We start from the raw sequence: 21,781 nt of genomic DNA on the forward strand, positions 1-21,781 counted from the left end.
TGGTGAAGTGGATGAACTGTTCGAGCTCCTCTGGGGAGCAAGAGGCGGCGCCGATACAGTCATCAATGTACCGGAGGAAGAGGTGGGGTTTGGGGCCTGTGTAGGTGCGGAAGAGGGACTGTTCCACGTAACCTACAAAGAGGCAGGCATAGCTGGGGCCCATGCGGGTGCCCATGGCCACCCCCTTAGTCTGTAGGAAGTGGGAGGAGTCAAAAGAGAAGTTGTTGAGTGTGAGGACGAGTTCAGCTAGGCGGATGAGAGTGTCGGTGGAGGGGGACTGGTCGGGCCTGCGGGACAGAAAGAAGCGGAGGGCCTTGAGGCCATCTCCATGCGGAATGCAGGTGTACAGGGACTGGACATCCATGGTGAATATTGTTGGGGGCCAGGGAATTGTAAGTCCTGGAGGAGGTGGAGGGCGTGGGTGGTGTCACAGACGTAGGTGGGGAGTTCCTGGACCAAAGGGGAGAAAATGGAGTCCAGATAGGTGGAGATGAGTTCGGTGGGGCAGGAGCAGGCTGAGACGATGGGTCGACCAGGGCAGGCAGGTTTGTGGATTTTGGGAAGGAGATAGAAACGGGCCATGCGGGGTTGGGGAACAATGAGGTTGGAGGCTGTGGGTGGGAGGTACCCTGAGGTGATGAGGTCGTGCTTCAACAATATAGAAAATAGAACATAGAACAATACAGTGCAGAACAGGCCCTTCGGCCCTCGATGTTGTGCCGACCTGTGAACTAACCTAAGCCCATTCCCCTATGCTATCCCATCATCATCCGTATGCTTATCCAAGGACAGTTTAAAGGCCCCTAATGTGGCTGAGTTAAATACATTGGCAAGCAAGGCGTTCCACGCCCTTACCACTCTCTGAGTAAAGAACCTGCCTCTGACATCTGTCTTAAATCTATCACCCCCTCAATTTGTAGCTATGCCCCCTTGTACAAGCTGAAGTCATCATCCTCGGAAAAAGACTCTCACTGTCCACCCTATCTAATCCTCTGATCATCTTGTATGTCTCTATTAAATCCCCTCTTAGCCTTCTTCTCTCCACTGAGAACAGACCCAAGTCCCTCAGCCTTTCTTCATAGGGCCTGTGCTCCAGACCAGGCAACATCCTGGAAAATCTCCTCTGCAACTTTTCCAATGCTTCCACATCCTTCCTGTAATGGGGTGACCAGAACTGCATGCAATATTCCAAATGAGGCCGCGCAAGTGTTTTGTACAGTTGCAGCATGACATCATGGCTCTGGAACTCAATCCCTCTACCAATAAAACCTAACACACCGTAAGCCTTCTTAACAGCACTATCAACCTGGGTGGCAACTTTCAGGGATCTATGTACATGGACACCAAGATCCCTCTGCACATCCACACTACCAAGAATCTTTCCATTGACCCGGTATTCTGCCTTCCTATTATTCCTCCCAAAGTGAATCACCTCACATTGATCCGTATTAAACTCCATTTGCCACCTTTTGGCCCAATTCTGGAGTTTATCCAAGTCTCCTGTAACCTGCAACATTGTTCCACACTGTCCACCACTCCACCGACTTTGGTGTCATCTGCAAACTTACTAACCCATCCACCAATGGCTGTGTCCAAGTCATTTATAAAAATGACAAACAGCAATGGTCCCAAAACAGATCCTTGAGGCACACCACTAGTAACCAGACTCCAGGCTGAATATTTTCCATTGACCACCACTCGTTGCCTTCTTACAGAAAGCCTGTTTCTAATCCAAACTGCTAAATCTCCCACAATCCCATGCCTCTGTATTTTCTCCAATAGCCTACCATGTGGAACCTTATCAAAGGCTTTACTGAAGTCCATGTACACAATGTACACAACGTCAACTGCCCTTCCCTCATCCACATGCTTGGTCACCTTCTCAAAAAACTCAATGAGGTCTGTGAGACACAACCTGCCCTTGACGAATCCATGCTGAAAATATGCTGAAAATACCTGGCAGGTAGGAAGATGTTTGTGGTTATTGGAGGTCAGTCACCTCAAATCCAGGACATCTCTGCAGGAGTTCCTCAGGGTAGTGTAGAATGCCCAATCATCTTCACTTGCTTCATCAATGACCTCCCCTTGTCAAAAGTCAAAAATGGGGATGTGCAGCAATAATTGTACAGTGTTCAACACCGTTTGCAACACCCCAGATATTGAGTTCTGAGGAAGGATTACCAGACCCAAAATGTTAACCCTGATCTTTTTCTTCACAGCTGCTGCCAGATCAGCTGAGCTTTTCCAGCAACTTTGTTTTTGTACCTCCAATATTGAAGCAGTCCATTCTCGAATGCAACAAAATCTGGACAACATCCAGATTTGGATTAACAAATGGCAAGTGATATCCATACCACTCAAATGCTAGACAATGACCATCTACAATAAGAGACAATCTATCCATTACCCCTCGACATTCAGTGGTGTTACCACTGCTGAATCCCCCACTGTCAGGGTTACCATTGACTAGAAACTCCCTATATAAACTCAGTGGTTACAAGAGCAGGTCAGATTCTAGAAGTATTGGGTTGAGTAAGTCACTTCCTGATTCCCCAGCGTCCATCTACCATCTACAAGGAAAAGGTCAGGAGTGTGATGGAATGCTCCCCACTTGCCTAGATGGATGCAGCTCCAACACCAGTCAAGAAGCTTGACACCATCCACACCAAACAACCCACTTGATTGGCACCACATCCACAAGCATCCATCCCGTCCAACTTTAACGCTCAGTAGCAGCAGTGTATACCATCTACCAGATACATTGCAGAAACTCCCCAAAGATCCTTAAGACATCACCTTCCAAACCCACGACTACTTCCATCTAGAAGGACAAGGGCAACAGATGCATGAGAACACCACCACCTGCAAGCTTCCCTCCAAGCCACTCATAGTTCTGACTTAGAAATAGTTCGCCGTTCGCCTACTGCCACTGAGTCAAAATTCTGGAATTCCCTCCCTAAGGGCATTGTGGGTCAACCCACAGCAAGTGGACTGCAGCAGTTCAGGATGGCAGCTCAACACCCTAGTTGCTTTGAAAAGGTGGATGAGCAATAAATGCTGGCCATCTAGCAATGCCCTTGAATCAATAAAACAAAACTTGCCTGACTGTGTGCAGCATGAAAAACACTTGATGCTTTTATAAAGTCAAAAACAAAACTGCCTGCTGATGGCATCCCATCCACCACCTTCAATATTTGCTCCCTCATTAAAAGTCCACATTGACTGCAAGATGTACCATCTATAACACTTTAGTAACCCGCCAATCCTTCTTTGACAGCACCTTCCAAACTCATAGCCTGTATCACCAAAAAGATCAGTGGCAGCATCTACATGCAAAAACACCCACATATCCTGACATTATCGTTCTTTCACTGTAACTGGGTGAAAGCTTTTTCTTTCTTATTTTAAACCTGGATCTTTGAGGTCTATTCACAGCAGCGACTTCGTGCAACTTGGAGGTAATGTTGGTGAGTGACCATGGTAATCCCTTCTTAACAGCACTGCATATATTTGCACCATATGTATTGCAGCAGTTAAGGGAAATTAGGTGTGGGCAGAAATGCTGGGCTTGCCTGCAATTAATAAAGAATTAAAACAATGGCTTAGTCAGATGCAGGACGGGATGGAAAGGTGGTGGTGGGGGGAGGGTGCGGTGTAAGTGGCAAATGGAATTCAATCTGGAGAAGTGTACGGTAAGGCATTTGGGGAGGATAAACAAGGCAAAGGAATACGTAAAAGATGTGGAGAAATGCAGAAAAAGGGTGAAATATTGGGGTGATTGTATTCAAATATTTGAAGATGGGATAGGTTGACTAGGTTGTTAAGAAGCATGCAGAGTACATATCTTTAGAAAAATGCACAGTACAGATGGTAGAACTGTATAAAATATTGGTTTGGCCATATAGTTCTGGTCACGTTACAATTAAGATTGTAATCACATGAGAGGTACAAAGGGACTCTGAGACTGCTGTCAGGACTAGAAAATTTTAACAGATTTGATAAGTTTAAATAAGTAATTAAATCCTGGATTTGTACACTTGACAATCCCTCACTGCAATTTCAACTCACCAAGTTTGATCACACCCTATTTGTTTCCTTCCATGTGTAATTTTCTGTGTTGAAGTAAGTTTTCTTCTATTTTCCTATTCCCCTGTAAAGTACAAATGTGAGTCTGTGCGAAATAAATAACTAAATGTCAAGAAGCAAGTAATTAATCCTATGGTAAAGAAAATAGTCACAATCTGCAGCACAGATTTTAGGCTTGCATCACTCTTTTGCTCCTTTTACTTTGAGATGATTGCACTGTTGCAATGTAATACTTTATCTGCAATTTTATTCTAGTGCTCTTTGACTCATCTACTGAAGTGAGAAAATATCATTTTAATTCTGATGAATTAATTTGTTGGCCTAACTATAAGTTGCTAATGTGATTTTAAAATATTCATTTTCTATTTGCTGTGCTGAATGAAAAACATTCATTTAATTTGTTAATTACTAAAATAACTTGTTAACATACCCACTATTACTTCATGCTATTCTTATTTCTGTAAAGTAATGGAATTGATGATCATAATGAAGCCTGGTAACAATGTGGATTCATAAGGAAAATGACCATTGAACTAATCTTTCCAATTTTTAAGAAGTAACATCCTGAGTATTATTATGGAAAGCCCTGCAATATTTTGTTTTTGGACTTCTATCATGAATGGCTTAACTTGAAAGAGTTAATTTAAAAAAAGAAATTGGTGATTCAAAGCAAACTCTCAAGAATAGGTTACAAGATGAATGATCATAATTAGGAAAAACTATCATTGTAAATAATTACTTAATATATGCTGACAAAGTAAATGTTAAACAATCCTAGGCGGTGTTCACATTTCTGTGCTTTGTGTGCCATGTAAGTAGAAATGGAGCTTGAAGCCCCAAACATCGGAATTGCTGACATCAATTGCTGTTTTCTTGATTAACATTTATCTCCTAATAAAAGATATCATTAAGTAAAACCTTTTTTACCTCTCTCTACATTATTTTTAAAATTTAAATTATAGTTAATTAATAAATAATAAATACGTAACTTAATACAGAATAAATAGGCAACATTTGCGGAACTCGGGCAGTAGATTGGACACACCCAATTTTTTTAAACCACCATTCTGGGAGTATGTTATTGCAGGAAAGGACAAATTTATATGGCCAGGTGTAGAAAAAATTATATTGAAAATATTAAAACAAGGATAGAATGCATAATATAAAATGGGGACTGAATTATTGCTGATCCACTCATTTTGTCTTTGACCCTACGTCAATAAATATATGTGACAGAAATACAAAAATAAGGGCAGACTGCATTCCTTTAAAATGGAAACTGAATTACTTTTGCTACTCTGAACAATGTAGGGGGAGATAATGAGCGATCAATCCCTTACTATCTATTACAACTGACTCCATTAAGAAGGAATGGAGGAGAGTTCATGGCTGGAAGCCTGAACATTTATCTTTGTGGTTCAAGATCATTACTTTTTGCAGCAGTAAAATGTACCACTGGTATCCAGTTTGAATAAGTTCAACTTTCTGCAAAACAGCAATAGCTGTACATAATGTTTAAAATTGTAAGTCTGAGAGAAGCAGCAGTTCTCAGCTTAAATTTGTATCACAGCTATTGGGTCACAAACACAAAAGAGCCAAAATGAGCAATTATTTAATTTCACCTTTCTCTTGATACAAGAAAGACTTTTCTTATTAGTTACTAACACCAAAAGTAGGTGACTACATTGATTTACCTTGTGCACCTGGCACCTGTGGTGTTTTTCTTAACCTACTGTTAACCTCAAAAATTGAGAACCATTCTTTGACCGTCTTCTCTGACAGAACCTACATCAGTATCAAAGGTAGCAATGAAGATTACATACCTTCGTATGGCCACCATAATCATTTAGGCATCTTTCTGTCCCCATTGCATTGTTTTCTTTGAGGAAACTCCCAGCCTTAAAATCTGACACAAGCAGCTTTTAATGATCTTTCCCCAAATATGCTATAGGTTAAACTTTTATTTTATCTATAAGCCATTATTTTTGATCTGTGCTGCAAATTACATTCCTTAGCTACTGATTCAATCTTTCTCCATGGCAACTCAGACTAAACCCCACAGCTCTCAACCTTCGTGTTATATTGGATGCCGAGTTGAGCTTCCAACCAAATATTTGCACTACTGCTGAGACTACCCATTCTCACCTCCACAATATAGCCTGACCGTATCCCTATCAAAACTCATCTGCTGTAAGAAACCCTCATTCTTGCCTTTGTTATCTCCAGTTTTAATTCCATCACCTTCTTGGATGTTCTCGCACATTTTTGCTGTGAATTTGATCATCCAAAACTCGACTGCCTGCACCCTAACTTGCACCAACTTTCTGTCAACAGTGATCCTTGTGCTCACTGACCTACACTTGCTGCCAAACACTCTCTTAGTTTGAATATTCTAATCCTTGTTTTCAAATCTCTTCATGGCCTTGCTCTCTGCTATCTGGGTAATCGCACGCAACTCTCCAAGATATCTGTGACCATCTAATTCTAGCCTCTTGAGCATCCCCAATTTTAATCTCTCCACCACTGTTGGCAATGCTTTCTTTGCCTTTGCAACTCACTTTCATCCTTGAGATACAAGACATTGTTGTAGATGGCAAAACATCTAATTCAAAATTGGTTGAAGCCAATACATTGTGCTTCATCTACAAGTGCAACCATGTTGTTGATTAGCACAACTCAGTGTTGCTGGGATTGTAAAATGGTGCCACATGTACCTATCATATGTTAAAAGTCTAAGTATTGCATGCACTTTGTGTTCCTTGTATACCTTATGATTTTACAGTAAACATATCAATATTTGACTTAAATGGATGGCGTCTGCAAAATATTTAAAATTCAAAGTAAAATCGCAATTCATAATTTTAAAAGGCATAAACAAATCAAAACCAAGTAAAGTTGCCTGCAAACTTATATTAAAATCTTTTAATGACCTTTGAAATCAATCAATTCCGAATGAGCAGCAACAGTTTGTGATAGGCAGTAGTGGCATTTGTCACCAGACTATTAATACAGAGACCCAAATAACATTCAGGGACCTGGGTTTGAATCCCACTACGGTAGAATGGCATTTGAATTCAAAAAAGTATGGAATTAAAAATATAATTATAATTTCTTGTTTAAAAACCAATCATGTTCAGTAAAGCCCTTTAGGGAAGGAAAACTGCTATCCTTCAGGTAACTTCAGGGTTACAATGTGGTTGAATCTTAAATGCCCTCTCAAATGTCCTAGTAAGCTATTTAGTTGTTTCGAACATTAGAAAGTCTAAACTAAAACGAGTAAAATCAGATGGATCACTTTTCAGCAACCTAAGCATTGGTAAGCTCAAATCTGTCAACCCTCCAAAGTTGTTCGCATCAACATCCAAGCACATGTGCAGAAATTAGGACAGTGGTCTCAGACCTGTCAAGCAACATCCTGACAGTCATGCTCACAGAATCATACCTTTTAGACAATATCCCAGTCACCACCATCACCATCCCTGAGTAGATGAAAATTACAGATACAGGTCCTTCGGCCCTCCAAGCCTGCGTCAATCGAGATCCTCTATCTAAACCTGTTGTCTATTTTCTAAGGTAACAAAGTGTAGAGCTGGATGAACACAACAGGCCAAGCAGCATCTCGGGAGCACAAAAGCTGACGTTTCGGGCCTAGACCCTTCATCAGAGCTCTCTGATGAAGGGTCTAGGCCTGAAACGTCAGCTTTTGTGCTCCTGAGATGCTGCTTGGCCTGCTGTGTTCATCCAGCTCTACACTTTGTTATCTTGGATTCTCCAGCATCTGCAGTTCCCATTATCACATCTATTTTCGAAGGGTCTGTATCCCTTTACTCCCTGCCCATCCATGTACCTGTCCAGATACATCTTAAAAGACACTATCGTGGCTGCATCTACCATCTCCACTGGCAACGCATTCCAGGCACCCACCATCCTCTGCGTAAAGAACTTTCCACGCATATCTCCCATAAACTTTCCTCCTTTCACTTTGAACTCATGATCCCTAGTAATTGAGTCCCCCACTCTGGGGGGAAAAAGCTTCTTGCTGTCCACCTCATCTATACCCCTCATGATTTTGTAGACCTCAATCAGGACCCCCTCAATCTCCGTCTTTCTAATGAAAATAATCCTAATCTACTCAACCTTTCTTCATAGCTAGTGCCCTCCATACCAGGCAACGTTCTGGTGAACCTCCTCTCCAAAGCATCCACATCCTTTTGGTAATGTGGCGACCAGAACTGTACGCAGTACTCTAAATGTGGCTGAACCAAAGTCTTATACAACTGTAACACGACCATATGCAGGACAAACTCAGCAGAAATTGTGATACAGTGGAAGATATTTGTGAGGGAACTGGTGGAAGTCCTTAACATTGACTCTGGATCCCATGACAGCTTGAGTATGAGATCAAATATGGGCAAGGAACCTCTGATTACAATATGTTTGTTTCTCAGTCCTACACTTCATCTCCCAGCCCAATTCATCCATGTTGAACACTGCTTGGAGGAACTACTGAGGGTGGCAAGGATGTAGAATGTACTCTGGAGACCACATCACCAAGAGTGGTTCAGCAGTGCCGCTATAGACTAAGCTAGTCAAATCCTGAAGGATATAGCTGCTAGACTGCCTGTGGCAGATGGTGAGAGAACTAATGAGGAAAAAGCATATTTGATCACATCCTCACCAACGTCCCTGTTGCAAATACATCTGTCCATGACAATATTGGTTGGAGTCACCAATGCACTGACCTTGCAGAGACAAAGTTTCATCTCCACACTGTCCATCATATTGTGTGGCACTATCACCATACTAACTACTTTGATTCAACTCAAGCCTGGTACTCATGAGGCAGTGTGGGCCATCAACAGCAGCTGAATGCACTCAAACACATTCTGCAACTTTATGGCATATGCCCATTCTACCATTACCTTCACCTTTGGTCCAACAAAGAGTATAGCAGGGAAAGCCAGGATTCACACCAATGAGATATCAACATGGTGATGCCAATAAATATGATTACTTGTGTGCCAAACAGTAACAATTAACAGACAGGGCTAAGTGATTCTACAATAGCAGATCAGATGCAAATTCTGTGGTCCTCCCATGTTTGGTCAGATGTGTTGCGGCCTAATCTGGGTATCCCCAGCATTACAGATGCCAGTGTTTAGCCAATTCGATTTACTCCATGAGATATCAGAACGGTTAAAGGCACTGAATACTGCAAAGTACTGAAGACATGTGCTCCAGAACTTTAGGCCCCTAACCAAGCTGTTCCAGAACAGCTACAACGCTGGCATCTATCTGATGATGTGGAAAACTGTCCAATTATGTCCTGTCACAAAAAATAGGACGAATCCAACCCAACCAATTACTGCTTCATCAATCTCTAGATTATCAGTACAGGAATCGAAGGACTCATGAACAGAGTTATCAATAAGAATTTGCACAGCAATAACCCATTCACTGTTGCTCTGTTCAGACCCCAAACTGAGCAGGCCACATAGCTTATTGTGTAGGCTTGGCTCAAATATGGACAAGAGAACTGCATTCCAGACATCAGGTAAGAGTGACAGCCCTTGGACACTAAGGTTGTATTTGGCTGATGCAACTCCAAAACCACTTAAGATGTTTGACACTCTTTTGTCCCAAAAAAGAGCCTGCTTGACATCACATCTACAAATTCACTCCTTCCACTACCAATGCTTATTAGCAGCAGTCAATGTTCTCTCTAATTTTCCTTAGTAGAACCCTGAGATCTTTGCAATGGAATGACTTCTGAAATTGGAAGTCATGCCTTTGTATGACTGTGTGCGTTTGTGTGTGTGTGTGTGTGTGTGTGTGCCCACGTACGCACATGAGGTTTCTAGCAGCTGTGCAGCTCAGAGGATGCATTGGCAGTAGTGTGTACTGGTCTGCAAGGTTTACTGCAGAAATTCACTGAAACACCTTAGACAGCATCTTTCAAACACACAACCCCAACCATCTAAGAACAACAGAAGCAGATACATGGGAACAATACCACCTGCATGTTTGCCTCCAAGCCACTCCCCAAACTGCATTGGAAATATATCAAAGTTCCTACAGTGTCACTGAGTCAAACTTTTGAAAGTCAAACAGCATGGTAGTAAAGGTCACAGCATAAGATAAGGGGCAAAGCCATTCAGGACTGAGATGAGGAAGAATTTCTTCACTGAGTGGTGAACCTGTGGATTTCTTTACCACATAAAGCTGTTCAGGCCAGTTTGTTAGATATATTCAAGAGGGAGCTGGACATGGCTCTTGTTGCTAAAGGGATCAAAAGGTATGGACAGAAGGCTGGCGTGGGATGTACTGAAATTGCATGATCAGCCATGATCATATTGAATGATGGTGCGGGCTCGAAGAGCCGAATCACCTACTACTGCACCTATTTTCTATGTTTCTAAAATAGGTGTATCAACACAAAAAAGACTGAAGTGCTTCAGGAATGCAGCTCACCACCACCTTCTAAAGGGCAATTAAAGATGGGCAATAAATACTGGTCTGGCTATCCATGCCCACAAACTATGAAAGAATTTTTTAAAACAACCTTCTAAAATGAACTAATGAAGTAGGTATTTTACCATTACTTTTTGTCCACTGATGAAATTTGAGAGACTTAAAATAAGGTTTTCTGGAAGAACTTTTAAAAAGTCCATTGTATATTTAACAAAGACCTGTCTACAATGTATTTTTGAAAGTGATCTGAATACAAACTAGATAATACACTTTGAATAAGGTTTCAATTCCACTTTTATATAACATTGTTTATAAACTGCAGGGAGCTTATCAGGCTGAGGAATAGTATCTTTCTAAGTTTTTTTTTAATACATGATTTAAACTTGAAATGCTTCTCAAGCAGCCATCACATGTGATCTGCGCATTATTTGACAATTAACCAATTTTTTTTGTCAAATTACATATTGTAAATGTCACAGGTTTAAAAGCTGTAATGGGTTGGAACTGGAGTAGTTATAACTCAGATCCTGTTTTCAAGTTTTAGTTACATTTGTTGGTAGTATTTATTCTTCAGTTAATATCACTAAAATTAGCTGATGATTGCTACATTACTGTTGCAGGATCTTGCTAGGTAAAATTGGCTCATGGTTTCCTAGAACAGTTTGTTTAAAAAAAATCTTTAGCTGTAATGCACTTTGAGATATCCTGAGGCCATGAAAGGTTCTCTATAAATGGAAGTCTGTCTTTTCCCATTTTTATGGCCTTTGCTACAGCAGCCCAAAACTAAATACAATTCCCATTTTCCTTTCTAATGCCCGAGCCCTTTATCAACCATCTCTTGTGGCGAAGCATTGCACGTATCAAAAACCTTTCACACACAGATATTGCTTATAACGTAAGCCCTTGCTTGGCAACAATTTCAAATGGGTGGCCTCCCAGCCAAAATAAATCTTTTGCTATTCATTCTATTAACATCTATTATATGTATTTTTAAAATATAGTAAAGAAAATCCTTTTAACGTACTCTGTTTCAGTGGAATTGATCTGAATATCTCAATTGTCTCTATATTACAATAGTTTCCAACTGTGATATCATCCCTCATACTCCATGGCTTTAAGATACTTTCCATAATGGAGCTTAAGTTCCCATGAGTTACCTAGAATATGATGGAGCACTTGAACATGTGCAGTGCGGTCACAAAATGGAGCAAGCATTTTATTTTAAGCATACGGTAAGGGAGGTGGGAGTAAGAGATTCAGAGCGCAGCTTTGAATGGTGCTATGCATTTGTGTGAATTTTCTCAGGGCAAGCAGCTTCCTGGATTGTGACTGCTTGGAAGTTACCATCAATATCATTAGTGAAGCTGCAACGGCTATGCAGTTAACTTAATGAGCCCTTTCATGTTATCGATCAAGGATCTCAAAGAATGTGATTACATGCAGTGCACAGAATAACAAATGTACTTCATTATGCCTTTCCTTCCAGATAATCTGTGGTGCTGTCTGCTCCTGGGGAATAGATAGTCTATGCGTAACATGCTTCTAGCAGTTTAACAAACAACTTCTCCCTCTAGGTGTCTCCAGTAGCTTTATAAATGGGGAGTTAAAAAAGATGTTCAAGTGAAATTGGAAAAGAAGACTGGAAATAATTGGACATAAGCACACAAAGATAGTTAACCTTCCATTTTAAACTGATACATTCAATCCTTATTTTAACATATTTCCAGTACATGTCCAATGTAAATTTTATACATATTTATTATGCTTGCCACTGCTGTGTAACTACTGCATTATTTTACAATGGAAATGTTTACAATCTGTCAATCTTTCAAGGCATTGCATATTTGTAACAACACAAAGATCATCTAGTGAAGCTAGCTGGGATATGATTTGACCAGCGCAATTGGTCTACTTTGCAATTTAATTACCTTCTGTCTTAGTTGTAAATATTTCTTTATAAACTCTGCCTATTTTTTAAAATGGAAACTGCGTGGGCAAATGCGCCACATTGGCTGGAGATTGCACTTACAATGGTCATAATAGAGCGCAATGGTTATATAAAACTTTGCAATAAGTGGTGAGAGTTCATTAAAGTAGAACGGTGAGAGTTTGGAAAGCACAGGGCTATTCTGTAGCTCCGGTGCTGCCTGTGAAGTGTCAAAGCTGTCTTTGGAAACAGAAATTGAGAAGTACCGTTACAGGAATCTTGTATGTTGATTGGTTAATGAGTATTTAGGGACTGAGTCTCAACAGCTAGCAGATTGAAACTAATGAAAGTAACAAATTATACCAATGAGGAACAAGTGAGTAATCATTCTCATCCATTGTTTGTATGGAAGGCTTATTACAACTAGCAATGTATTAAGTTTTAATAGGATTGATGAGGACACAAGGTTCATTTGTAAGATACTAATTTTCATAAGGTTTTTTAGCAGTAGCAAAATTGACCAATTAAATAAAGGAATGCAAATTTAAAAAGTCCAAAACATATCCCTGGAATACCACATGTGCAGGAAGTGCCTTTAGTTGAGCAGCTTGAGCTCCAGGCTTTGGAACTTGAGCAGTAGCTGGCAATGAATTCATGTGGCAGAAGCCACAAAAAATGAACAGCATATTTAATAAGTGTGGCTATTCCACAGTTCAGGAGTATACATGGATAGACAGAATTGGTAGCCATTAGACAGTCAAAAAAGAACAGGCAGAGTAGCAGACTCCCTTGCTTGCTCAATACTGATGACAGGAGGGCTTCACTGGGGAGTGCATCTCAAGTAGTTCCATGGTACAAGAGGTGGCTCTTCTGGACTTCCCCCTCAAGAAGAAAGGTATAAATCAGGCAGTAACAGCTCACTTGTTTAACCTCGATGTTGAGCAAACAATCGGAAGTAAGTCTGATGGACAGAATTAATCTGCACTTGGAGAGGCAGGGATTAATCTAGAACAGTCAACATGATGTTGTTAAGGAGAAGTCAAGTCTGACCAACTTCTTTGAATTTTTCAAAGAGGTGACCAGGTATACAGATGAGGGCAATGCATTTAATGTAGTCTACTAGGATTTCAACAAGGCTTTTGATAAAGTTCCATAAGAAAACTGAAAGTGAAAATAAAACCCCATGGGATCCAAGAAAATTTGGCTAATTTAATCCAGAATTGGCTGAGTGGCAGGAAGCAGAGGGTGACTGATGAGTATTTTTATGACTAGAGGTCTGTGTCCAGTAGATTTTCAGGAATCAGTGTCAGGGACCTTGATGTTTATAGCACACATAAATTATTTAGACTTTAATTTAGGAGGGTTGATTTTGTGATCAATACAAATATTGGTGAGTGATGAATAGTGAGGAGGGTAGCCTTAGGTTACTGGAGAATATAGATGAGCTGATCAGTGCCAAATGGAATTCAGTTTGGATAAGCGTGAGGTATTGCACTTGCACTTGAGTAGGACAAACCAGGGAAGGGAATACATGATGAACGATTAGGCCCTGGGAAGTAGTGAACCTTGGTGTGCATGTCCATCGGTCCCTTAAAGTAGATAAACTGGATAAGAAGGTATGTGGGATCGTTGTCTTTAGCTGAGGTATAGAAATTAAGAGCAGGGAGGTTTTGCTGGAACTGTATAAAAATGCTGGGTAAGACATCATTGGAATATTATGTGCAGTTCTGGAAATGTTACCTGGGTTGGAGAGTTTAAGAGACAACAAGATATAGAGCTGGATGAACACAGCAGGCCAAGCATCATCACAGAGGAGCAGGAAAGCTGACATTTCGGGTCTAGACCCTTCTTCTGATGCTGTGTTCATCCAGCTCTACACCTTGTTATCTCAGATTCTCCAGCATCTGCAGTTCCTACTATGTCTGGAGAGTTTTTAGTTGTGAAGACAGATTGGACAGACTAGGGTTGTTTTCTCTGGAGCAGAGGATACTGAGCGGGGACATAACTGAATTGTATAAAATTATTTGCGATATAGATAGGATACACAGGAAGGAATTTTTCCACTCGGTGAAGGGATCAATGACCACGGGGCATAGATTTGAGGTAAGGGGCAGAAAGTTTAAAGGGGGTGTGAGGAAGTCCATTTTTCACCCAGAGGGTGGTGGGAATATGGAACTCACTTCATGTAATGACGGTAGAGGCAGAAACCCTCATAACATTCAAAAAGTACCTAGATGTGCAATTGCAATGCAAAGGCATAAAAGGTGGGCAAGTGCTGGAAAATGGGAATTAGAAGAGTTCGGTGCTTGTCTTTGAATGGTGCAGACTTGATGGGTCAAAGGGGATTTGCTTGTACTGTAGACCTCTACGACTCTGTGATCAGTCTGAAAGAGTCCTGCACTATTTGGCAGAGCACATGGCAAGTGTTATTTTACAAGATCTCCTGCACGTTGTACAATCTCACCATTTTGAGGCTACAGCCCTTTCTGCCAAATATCAGGCAACCAGTAGAGAAAGAGGAGGACACAAAAAGCAGTGCCTCTTTCTGCTGGACTACCCATGATACTATAGAAGCTACCCAAATCACCATTTTTTAACAGCCCAACAACTTGCCTTCTGATTGTTAGAGACCATTCCAGCATTTCCAAAACAAATTGTATTAGTCATGTTTTAATTTATCAAACATCAACAAATCACCATTGTACATCCTTGTCATGGCTGTCTTCCATGTGTCATCTGCCTGTTGGAGAACTCTCTTGCCATGTTAGCCAGTTAGGAGGTTACTGACTTTTAATTGGACAGCATGCAGATGGCCCTGAGGATCATCTCAAGCAGCTTTAGGTTAGAAGGCCTTGCTTTGAACCGCACCATCTCTGTATGACTGGCAACAGTCTAAGATGGTTAAGTGACGGACAACAACAAAGACACTGACAGAGTGCCATGGGTGAGAAGATAATTATTGTCATCCTGAGAGGTTTGAACAAATTCTCTTGAAGTGGCAGCACAACAATCCAATGTAAGGCAGGTAGTTGGATTGCTGTAAAATCCTGTAATACTGAATCCGCAGCCATCATGGCAGCTATCTGCAGGCGCTTCTTGATGGTGTTGGATGTCATCAATTGTACGGATGTGATAATCCAACTACAAGGGCTACAGGTGTGTACATTCACACCAAGAGATCCATCTCAGTGAATAATACCATCCAAAGTGCCTTTATTCTTCTCACAAATCCATGTCTCTATTTCCTAAAATGCCATGTTTGAATCCCATCAAACCACCTCTCCCACAATATCAAAATTGTTCTTAGTCAAAATCACAAATAACATCCAACGTGACTGTAACAAAAGCAAGCTCACCCCCTTTCCTTCCAGACCTGTAAGCAGCCTTTGACACAACTGATCACATCACCCCCCTCCAATGCATTCATTGTCATCCAGTTTGTTGGGACAGCACTTGTCAGGTCCCATTCTTATCTATGCAATAGTAGTCAGAGAATCACCATCAAAGGCTTCTCTTCTTACTCCTACACGGCAACATCTAGTATCTCCAAGCCGTTATCTTTGTGCCCTTTCTTATTTCTCAGCTACGTGCTGCCCCTCAGTAATGTCTTTCAAAAACACAACATTAATTTCCATACATATGCTGACGACACATCGCTGTCCCTCTTTATCACTCACTGCTTACCTGACATTTTTGAGTGCATGAGCAGAACTTTTCTCCAATTAAATCTTGGAAAGATACTTGGGCCCACTGCAAATTGTGCGCTTTTCTGACCATTTCCAACCTTCATCCTGGTTGTTGTCTGAGATTCAATCAGACTGTTCACAACTTGGGTCTCATATTTGATACTGGGATGAACTTTCAACCACTGACCATCTATTTCTACTTCCATAATTTTGTGTATCTTTATTGCTGTTTCAGGACACAATTTTAGAAGCCCACATCTGTGCTTTTGTTATTTCCAGATAATTTTAATGCACTCCTGGTCAGCCTTCAACCTTCTACCAAAGCCATCCAAAGCACTGCTGCCTATGTCCTAGTTTATACCAGTTGCCATTTACCCATCTTCCCTATACTCTTTGAATTACAGTGTGTCTCCATCATACAATGCCCCAATTTTAAAATTTGCATCTTCAATTTTCAATGGCCTGGCTCCTTCCTATCTCCCCTGGGCCTACACGCCTCTGTAATATATACTTCCTCTAATTTCTGGCCTGTTAGGCATCTTGTTTTCAATTCCTCTAGTATTGATGGCTGTGCGTTCAGCTGCTTGATCCTGACCTCTGTAAGTGCCTTCTCACTTCTACCTCATTTTTCTGCTTTGTCACTTTTAAACCTGAACTCTTTGACTAAGCTTTTAGTCATCTGACCTAATAGCTCCTTATGTGGTTAGTAACTTCTATAAAGCTTCTGAAATATCTTGGGCTTTTGATACATTTAAAACATAAATTGGCATTGTTGATAGTCAGCAGTTCCCAACATCATCAGGCTTCCAAAACAGACTAGGGTTATCTGGAAGAGAGAAAAGGAAAGAATCTGCAGCACATAATTCACAGAATGTCCATATAAATGATAGTATGTTGCCTCCTCCACAACATTGGAATTGAGGATTCACCAGACACCGCAGAAGACTCTGAAGCCTTGCTTTAGACACATTAGAATGGGTGGCTGCAGTCTTGCTAGTCTGCCAAGAAGTAACAACAGGGGCACCTGGAGAGTAGCTGTGGTGGAAGCACTACCCATTATCCTCCAAGAGGGCAGTAGGATTGTCCTTCATAGTGCTGTTGCCACTCTCCTGGGGGAAACACCTCAGCAATTCTTGTAATCTGCTGGCGCACAAATTGCTGGACTACTCTGAAATCTTGCATGTCCTATTGAACACAGATCCACATAGATCTCATGGCTTCTGAATTTTCACTGCAACGCTGATTTTTTGAGAGTTCTCTTCAGTAAAATGGAAATTGATATAGTGACCAACATATGCTCTCATCCTGGCTCTAACTAGCAGTGTCAATATGGAGTGTCAACCACTTTCACTGTAGAAAAGGTGGGTGCAGGCTTCGTGCAATACTTTAGGCCATGATGCAGTCAGAATGCTTCTGTAGTTCTAGCCAGTGACTATAGCTTATCTGGCATCCCTATCAATACAATAAAAACTCAATTGTTGTGTATTAGTGTTTTCCTGTAGTCTGCTCTAACAAGATCTTCAACAAAATCTCCAGCAGAGAACTGATCAGTGATCTGATCCCTGAAGGGGTTTGCATACAATGTGATCTTTTCCTTGTGGTGTGACTGCAACACACATGCCCATGATTCACCACATGTTGGTCCTGACTCAAAACTAGCCTTGAATATTCTAGTGCCAGTATCTGAGTGGTGACCTCAGAACTCCCACTTCTTACCTTACCACCTGAGGCTGCAGAGATTAAGCAGACAGCAATCACTGACTATCTGAAAACACAAAAGCTTCTGGAAAGGGTAGGGCCAATGTAAAGGAAGAGCTTCGGGAAGAAAGGACAAGGCCTACAGTCATTCCATCTGCAGCTTCCATTTTGTTGCATCTTTGTGGGTGAGGTATAAGACGCTGTCATACTGTTATCAACGATGACCTTGGTAATACCTAATACTACTAGCTATACAACACTGGTGCTGACAGTCCTGAGGATGTTGAGGTGATAAATTCATTGTGGTGTTCTGTTATTCATTTGCCTCTTTTACCTGCTGTATGTAACTTTCTCCTGTTCTGACAGAAACTAGTTGGCAGGGGAGGGAACTAAACTAATTATCTACAATTTTCCAGGGACAATATAATTTTACCAGGTTCACTGGAATCTGTGTTATCTTCGTCGGCATCACATGGGACCGATGCTGTGTCAGCTGCTCTTTCACACGCAAGAGGTGGCAAATGTAGGTAGTCAATGTGCCATAGAAGTTCAAGCATTCTGAGTGTTAGCAGTGCAAATCAGCAAGTGTGAGGCTACCAACTGCCTGATGTCTCGGCGAAGAAGCATCAGCAGGCTCCTTCAGACGAATTGCCCTCTGTTTTGTCCTCTCTCTGCTGTTCCATTCACCTTAGCAGCACTCTCGCTGCAGACATAGCAATGGCTACTGAAATGCTTTGTGATCATGCCCACTGAATGTACATTCAGTGCACATTTTTCCCCACCTCTTCAACCCTCTCACTGCCCCTAACTAGCCAACAATTCCACTGGTATCTTCTTAGATGCCTTCTGGCAGTCCTGTTACAATCAAGTTCATGATCCAAACATGGTTCCAGTGGGCAAAAATAAATTATTGGGGAAATTCAGCTCAGTACATCCAGAGTGATGGAAGCTCTCGTTTCCCTGGTGTAGCAGTTTGTCACTGAATACCTAAAAACAGTTGTCAAGAAGTTTGCAGTGCATTGCTACCTTTGAAAAGGAAAGCTGCGAGGAGCATGTACAATGCTAGCTGACTCTACAGTGTGCACAAGAGCAAAAATACAAAAATGGAGTATGGTGCTGCTCGGGAGCCACTTGTTGTCACACTATAATCATGCAAATGTACTGGATAAAGGAGCCAACCTTGAATTCAACAGGCCAGATAGGCCACTAATTAAGGCCCCTGTACCCAAATATTTGGATAACTAAATTTCATGGCCTTTAAGTTTCAAGTTTTGAGCTCTGGAGGATCGTTTGGGATGTTTAAGTAAAATCTTTAATGAGGTCATTACAACACACATCAATAAATTTAATCATGTTATAATGAAATACGTAATGAGTTTTAACATTTCTGAATCCTTATTTCCAGGAGTATAAATTGACTAAAATAGTTAAAAGCATTTTGAAAGAACTGGAATCTGGTAGGTGTCCTGCACAACCAGATTGTGCTGTTTGAACAATGAGATTGCAAAGCAAGCCAATAATAAATACTGACATTAATTTATAATAAGAAAAAGGTGACAGAAAAAGTGCATCATAAAACTGGCCAGAAACTTAAGGGGCTAATTTTGAGTGATAGTATAAAATAGACAGTAGTGATACAGCTGCTCATAATTAGTTCTGGTTTTGAAAATTGAGAGATGTATACTGCACGGCTGAATTAGTATTCTCTGGTTTAACTTACTGGCCAAAGTCAAAAATAGCCTGAAGTTGTTCACACTGTGGAAAGATTCTAACTGTATTACAGATTTTATACACACATTTTGATCTCCCACAGCAGTACACATGAATAATGAAGACCTTTAAAAGTTTAAGGTTTTCATATTGATGTTCACACAATCATTCACTCACTCGACACCTTGCAAGTGGATCAGGAGATTCCTCAAGACTTCGACTCATGTTACGAAGACGCTCTCTTCGTCTTTGTTGGCTTAATCTTATAGTCTCTCTACGTCTTAGGATTCGCTCAAACTCGTTTAATTTAGCAGCTTCTCTATTTCTTGCGAGTTGTTCATCAGGATCCTCAACTGCAGAAGATTCTGCAATGTGACCATTAGGAAGATTTTCCTGTTGTTCTTCTTGAATTAACTGTGAGATCTCTGTATGATTTTCTGGTTGCTCAGTTTCACTCTCAATAGTCTGTAATGGACATGCTACTCGTAGTGGCTGTGCTCTCTCAGCGCCAGCTCTAGCAGCACGAAGACGTTGCCGTCGCCTTCGTTGCCGTAATCGATTACCCAGTCTAATTCGTATGATTGCATCTTCAGGCTCCTCCCTCTCTATCTGGAAAACAGACACTTCAACTTCAACATGTTCTTCCAGCCCAGAGTGGATTTCATGATCAGAAGACATTGGTGCATCCATTCTGGAAAAGAACTGTTTGGTAGAAAAGAAGTTAGGAACATTGAACAGTGACTATCATATAGGACACCAACTACAGCTGAAACTTAAATTCCAAGGGAAAATAATGACACAAAAACATGTTGAAAAAACTCAATTAAATACAGTAGCATAACAAATATTCACATTTTAGGCAAAAGCATACATTAAAGCGAAGGGAATGAGTAAGCTAAAGTGGATGCAGATCCAGTACAAGACATTACAGCAAATGGCAATAGAGATGTAGGCACATTGGAAAGAAGACAAGGAATGCAGTAAGAACAATGCAAGTCCTAAAGGTAATGCTTTGGCCTATAGTTCAATGGAAGCAAGAAAGCAAAGTTCGAAATAAGATAACATTTCTTCAACAAAATTCAAAGAACTAATGTGACGAAATGTATTGTTATCTGTAGTACATCAATGATTTGTATTCCACCAAAGATGGATTAGTAACCTTAGTTCATGTAGAGAATTGGCTAGTCACATGATACACATTTTCACACCAAGCAGATGTTAATCTATGTTAATTTGGCCACACTTATTAAACAAATAAAGCTGATGTGTATTAGTTCCAGAGATCTGAAGTTTTGTTTTACAGATTCTTGCAATGCTAATTGAAACTGCTTTTAGAATTCAATTATTGTAAATATATCAACTGAAAGACAAACAAACGCTACTATTAGAAGAATAGCTAACTACCTAATTATGAACAATATCATTGTTTGTAATGTAAATGCATGTATCTATTACAACAAAAAATAAATGGAATTTATTTGTGATAAGTCATTTAATTATCCTAAATTTTCCCTTCTGGCCTTTACAGCTATAGAATGCCTTGGAACATTTTTTTAATATTAAATTAATTAATTTAATATGATTGTAAGAGCAGCCCATTTTTGAAAGACACAAAATGGCTGACAAGGGATAAATAGAAATAAACAGTCTGCTTCAACATCTAAGTGAAACATAATGGTACCTTTTGAAGGCAACTAGTCCAAGGTCAGCATGGGACTCTACAAGCAACCATCTAAGACAGTTTGATAAGAGGATCCCTGAGGATAATCAAGTGATTGATTCCAGCTGCATTAATGAAAGGATATTGCCCCATTAAGTCAGACTAACTCTATGCAGCTGTAAAAACAGCTAAAGTTATTTTGTAGTAATTGATTGTTTCTTTGAAATTATTCACAATATTAAGAAATAGGCTGTAGTTAAAGATGCTTCAGATAACAATAGAGATGGGGTCAGGGAAAGGACAATGGGTCTGGGTGAGTGCACTGAGAATTGGTGTGGACTTGTTGGGCTGAAGGGCCTGTTTCTACACCTAGGGATTCTATGATCTAGGAGTATAGATACACGTATAACCAAAGTATAATACAAGCATTAAGTGAAAAACATTTAAACCTAGACGTAAAAGTTAATTAGTTTCAGGAAATGCTTTCTCTTGTCTCTTAAAAAAAATGATGCCTGGTATACTCTGAATGAAATAGATTATATT

The 21,781-nt window shown here is 40.5% G+C and overlaps 1 protein-coding gene and 1 long non-coding RNA gene across 9 annotated transcripts in view; one reads left to right on the forward strand and one right to left on the reverse strand.

The window, feature by feature from the left end:
* LOC125466013 (E3 SUMO-protein ligase PIAS4-like) overlaps positions 1-21,781 on the reverse strand; it is a 118,223-nt gene that overhangs the window by 61,239 nt on the left and 35,203 nt on the right. For all 8 annotated transcript variants that reach the window (XR_009442789.1, XM_048560096.2, XM_048560095.2 and 5 more), the window contains one exon: positions 19,756-20,280. Coding sequence is in view for 7 of the 8 variants with exons in the window: in XM_048560096.2 (XP_048416053.1) it covers positions 19,756-20,280 (525 nt within the window). In the remaining variant the exon portion in view is untranslated. The remainder of the gene's footprint in view (positions 1-19,755; positions 20,281-21,781) is intronic.
* LOC132206060 (uncharacterized) overlaps positions 1-21,781 on the forward strand; it is a 41,677-nt gene that overhangs the window by 3,928 nt on the left and 15,968 nt on the right. The window lies entirely within an intron of this gene.

Source organism: Stegostoma tigrinum, chromosome 30 (genome assembly GCF_030684315.1).
Source record: "Stegostoma tigrinum isolate sSteTig4 chromosome 30, sSteTig4.hap1, whole genome shotgun sequence".
NCBI lineage: Eukaryota > Metazoa > Chordata > Chondrichthyes > Orectolobiformes > Stegostomatidae > Stegostoma > Stegostoma tigrinum.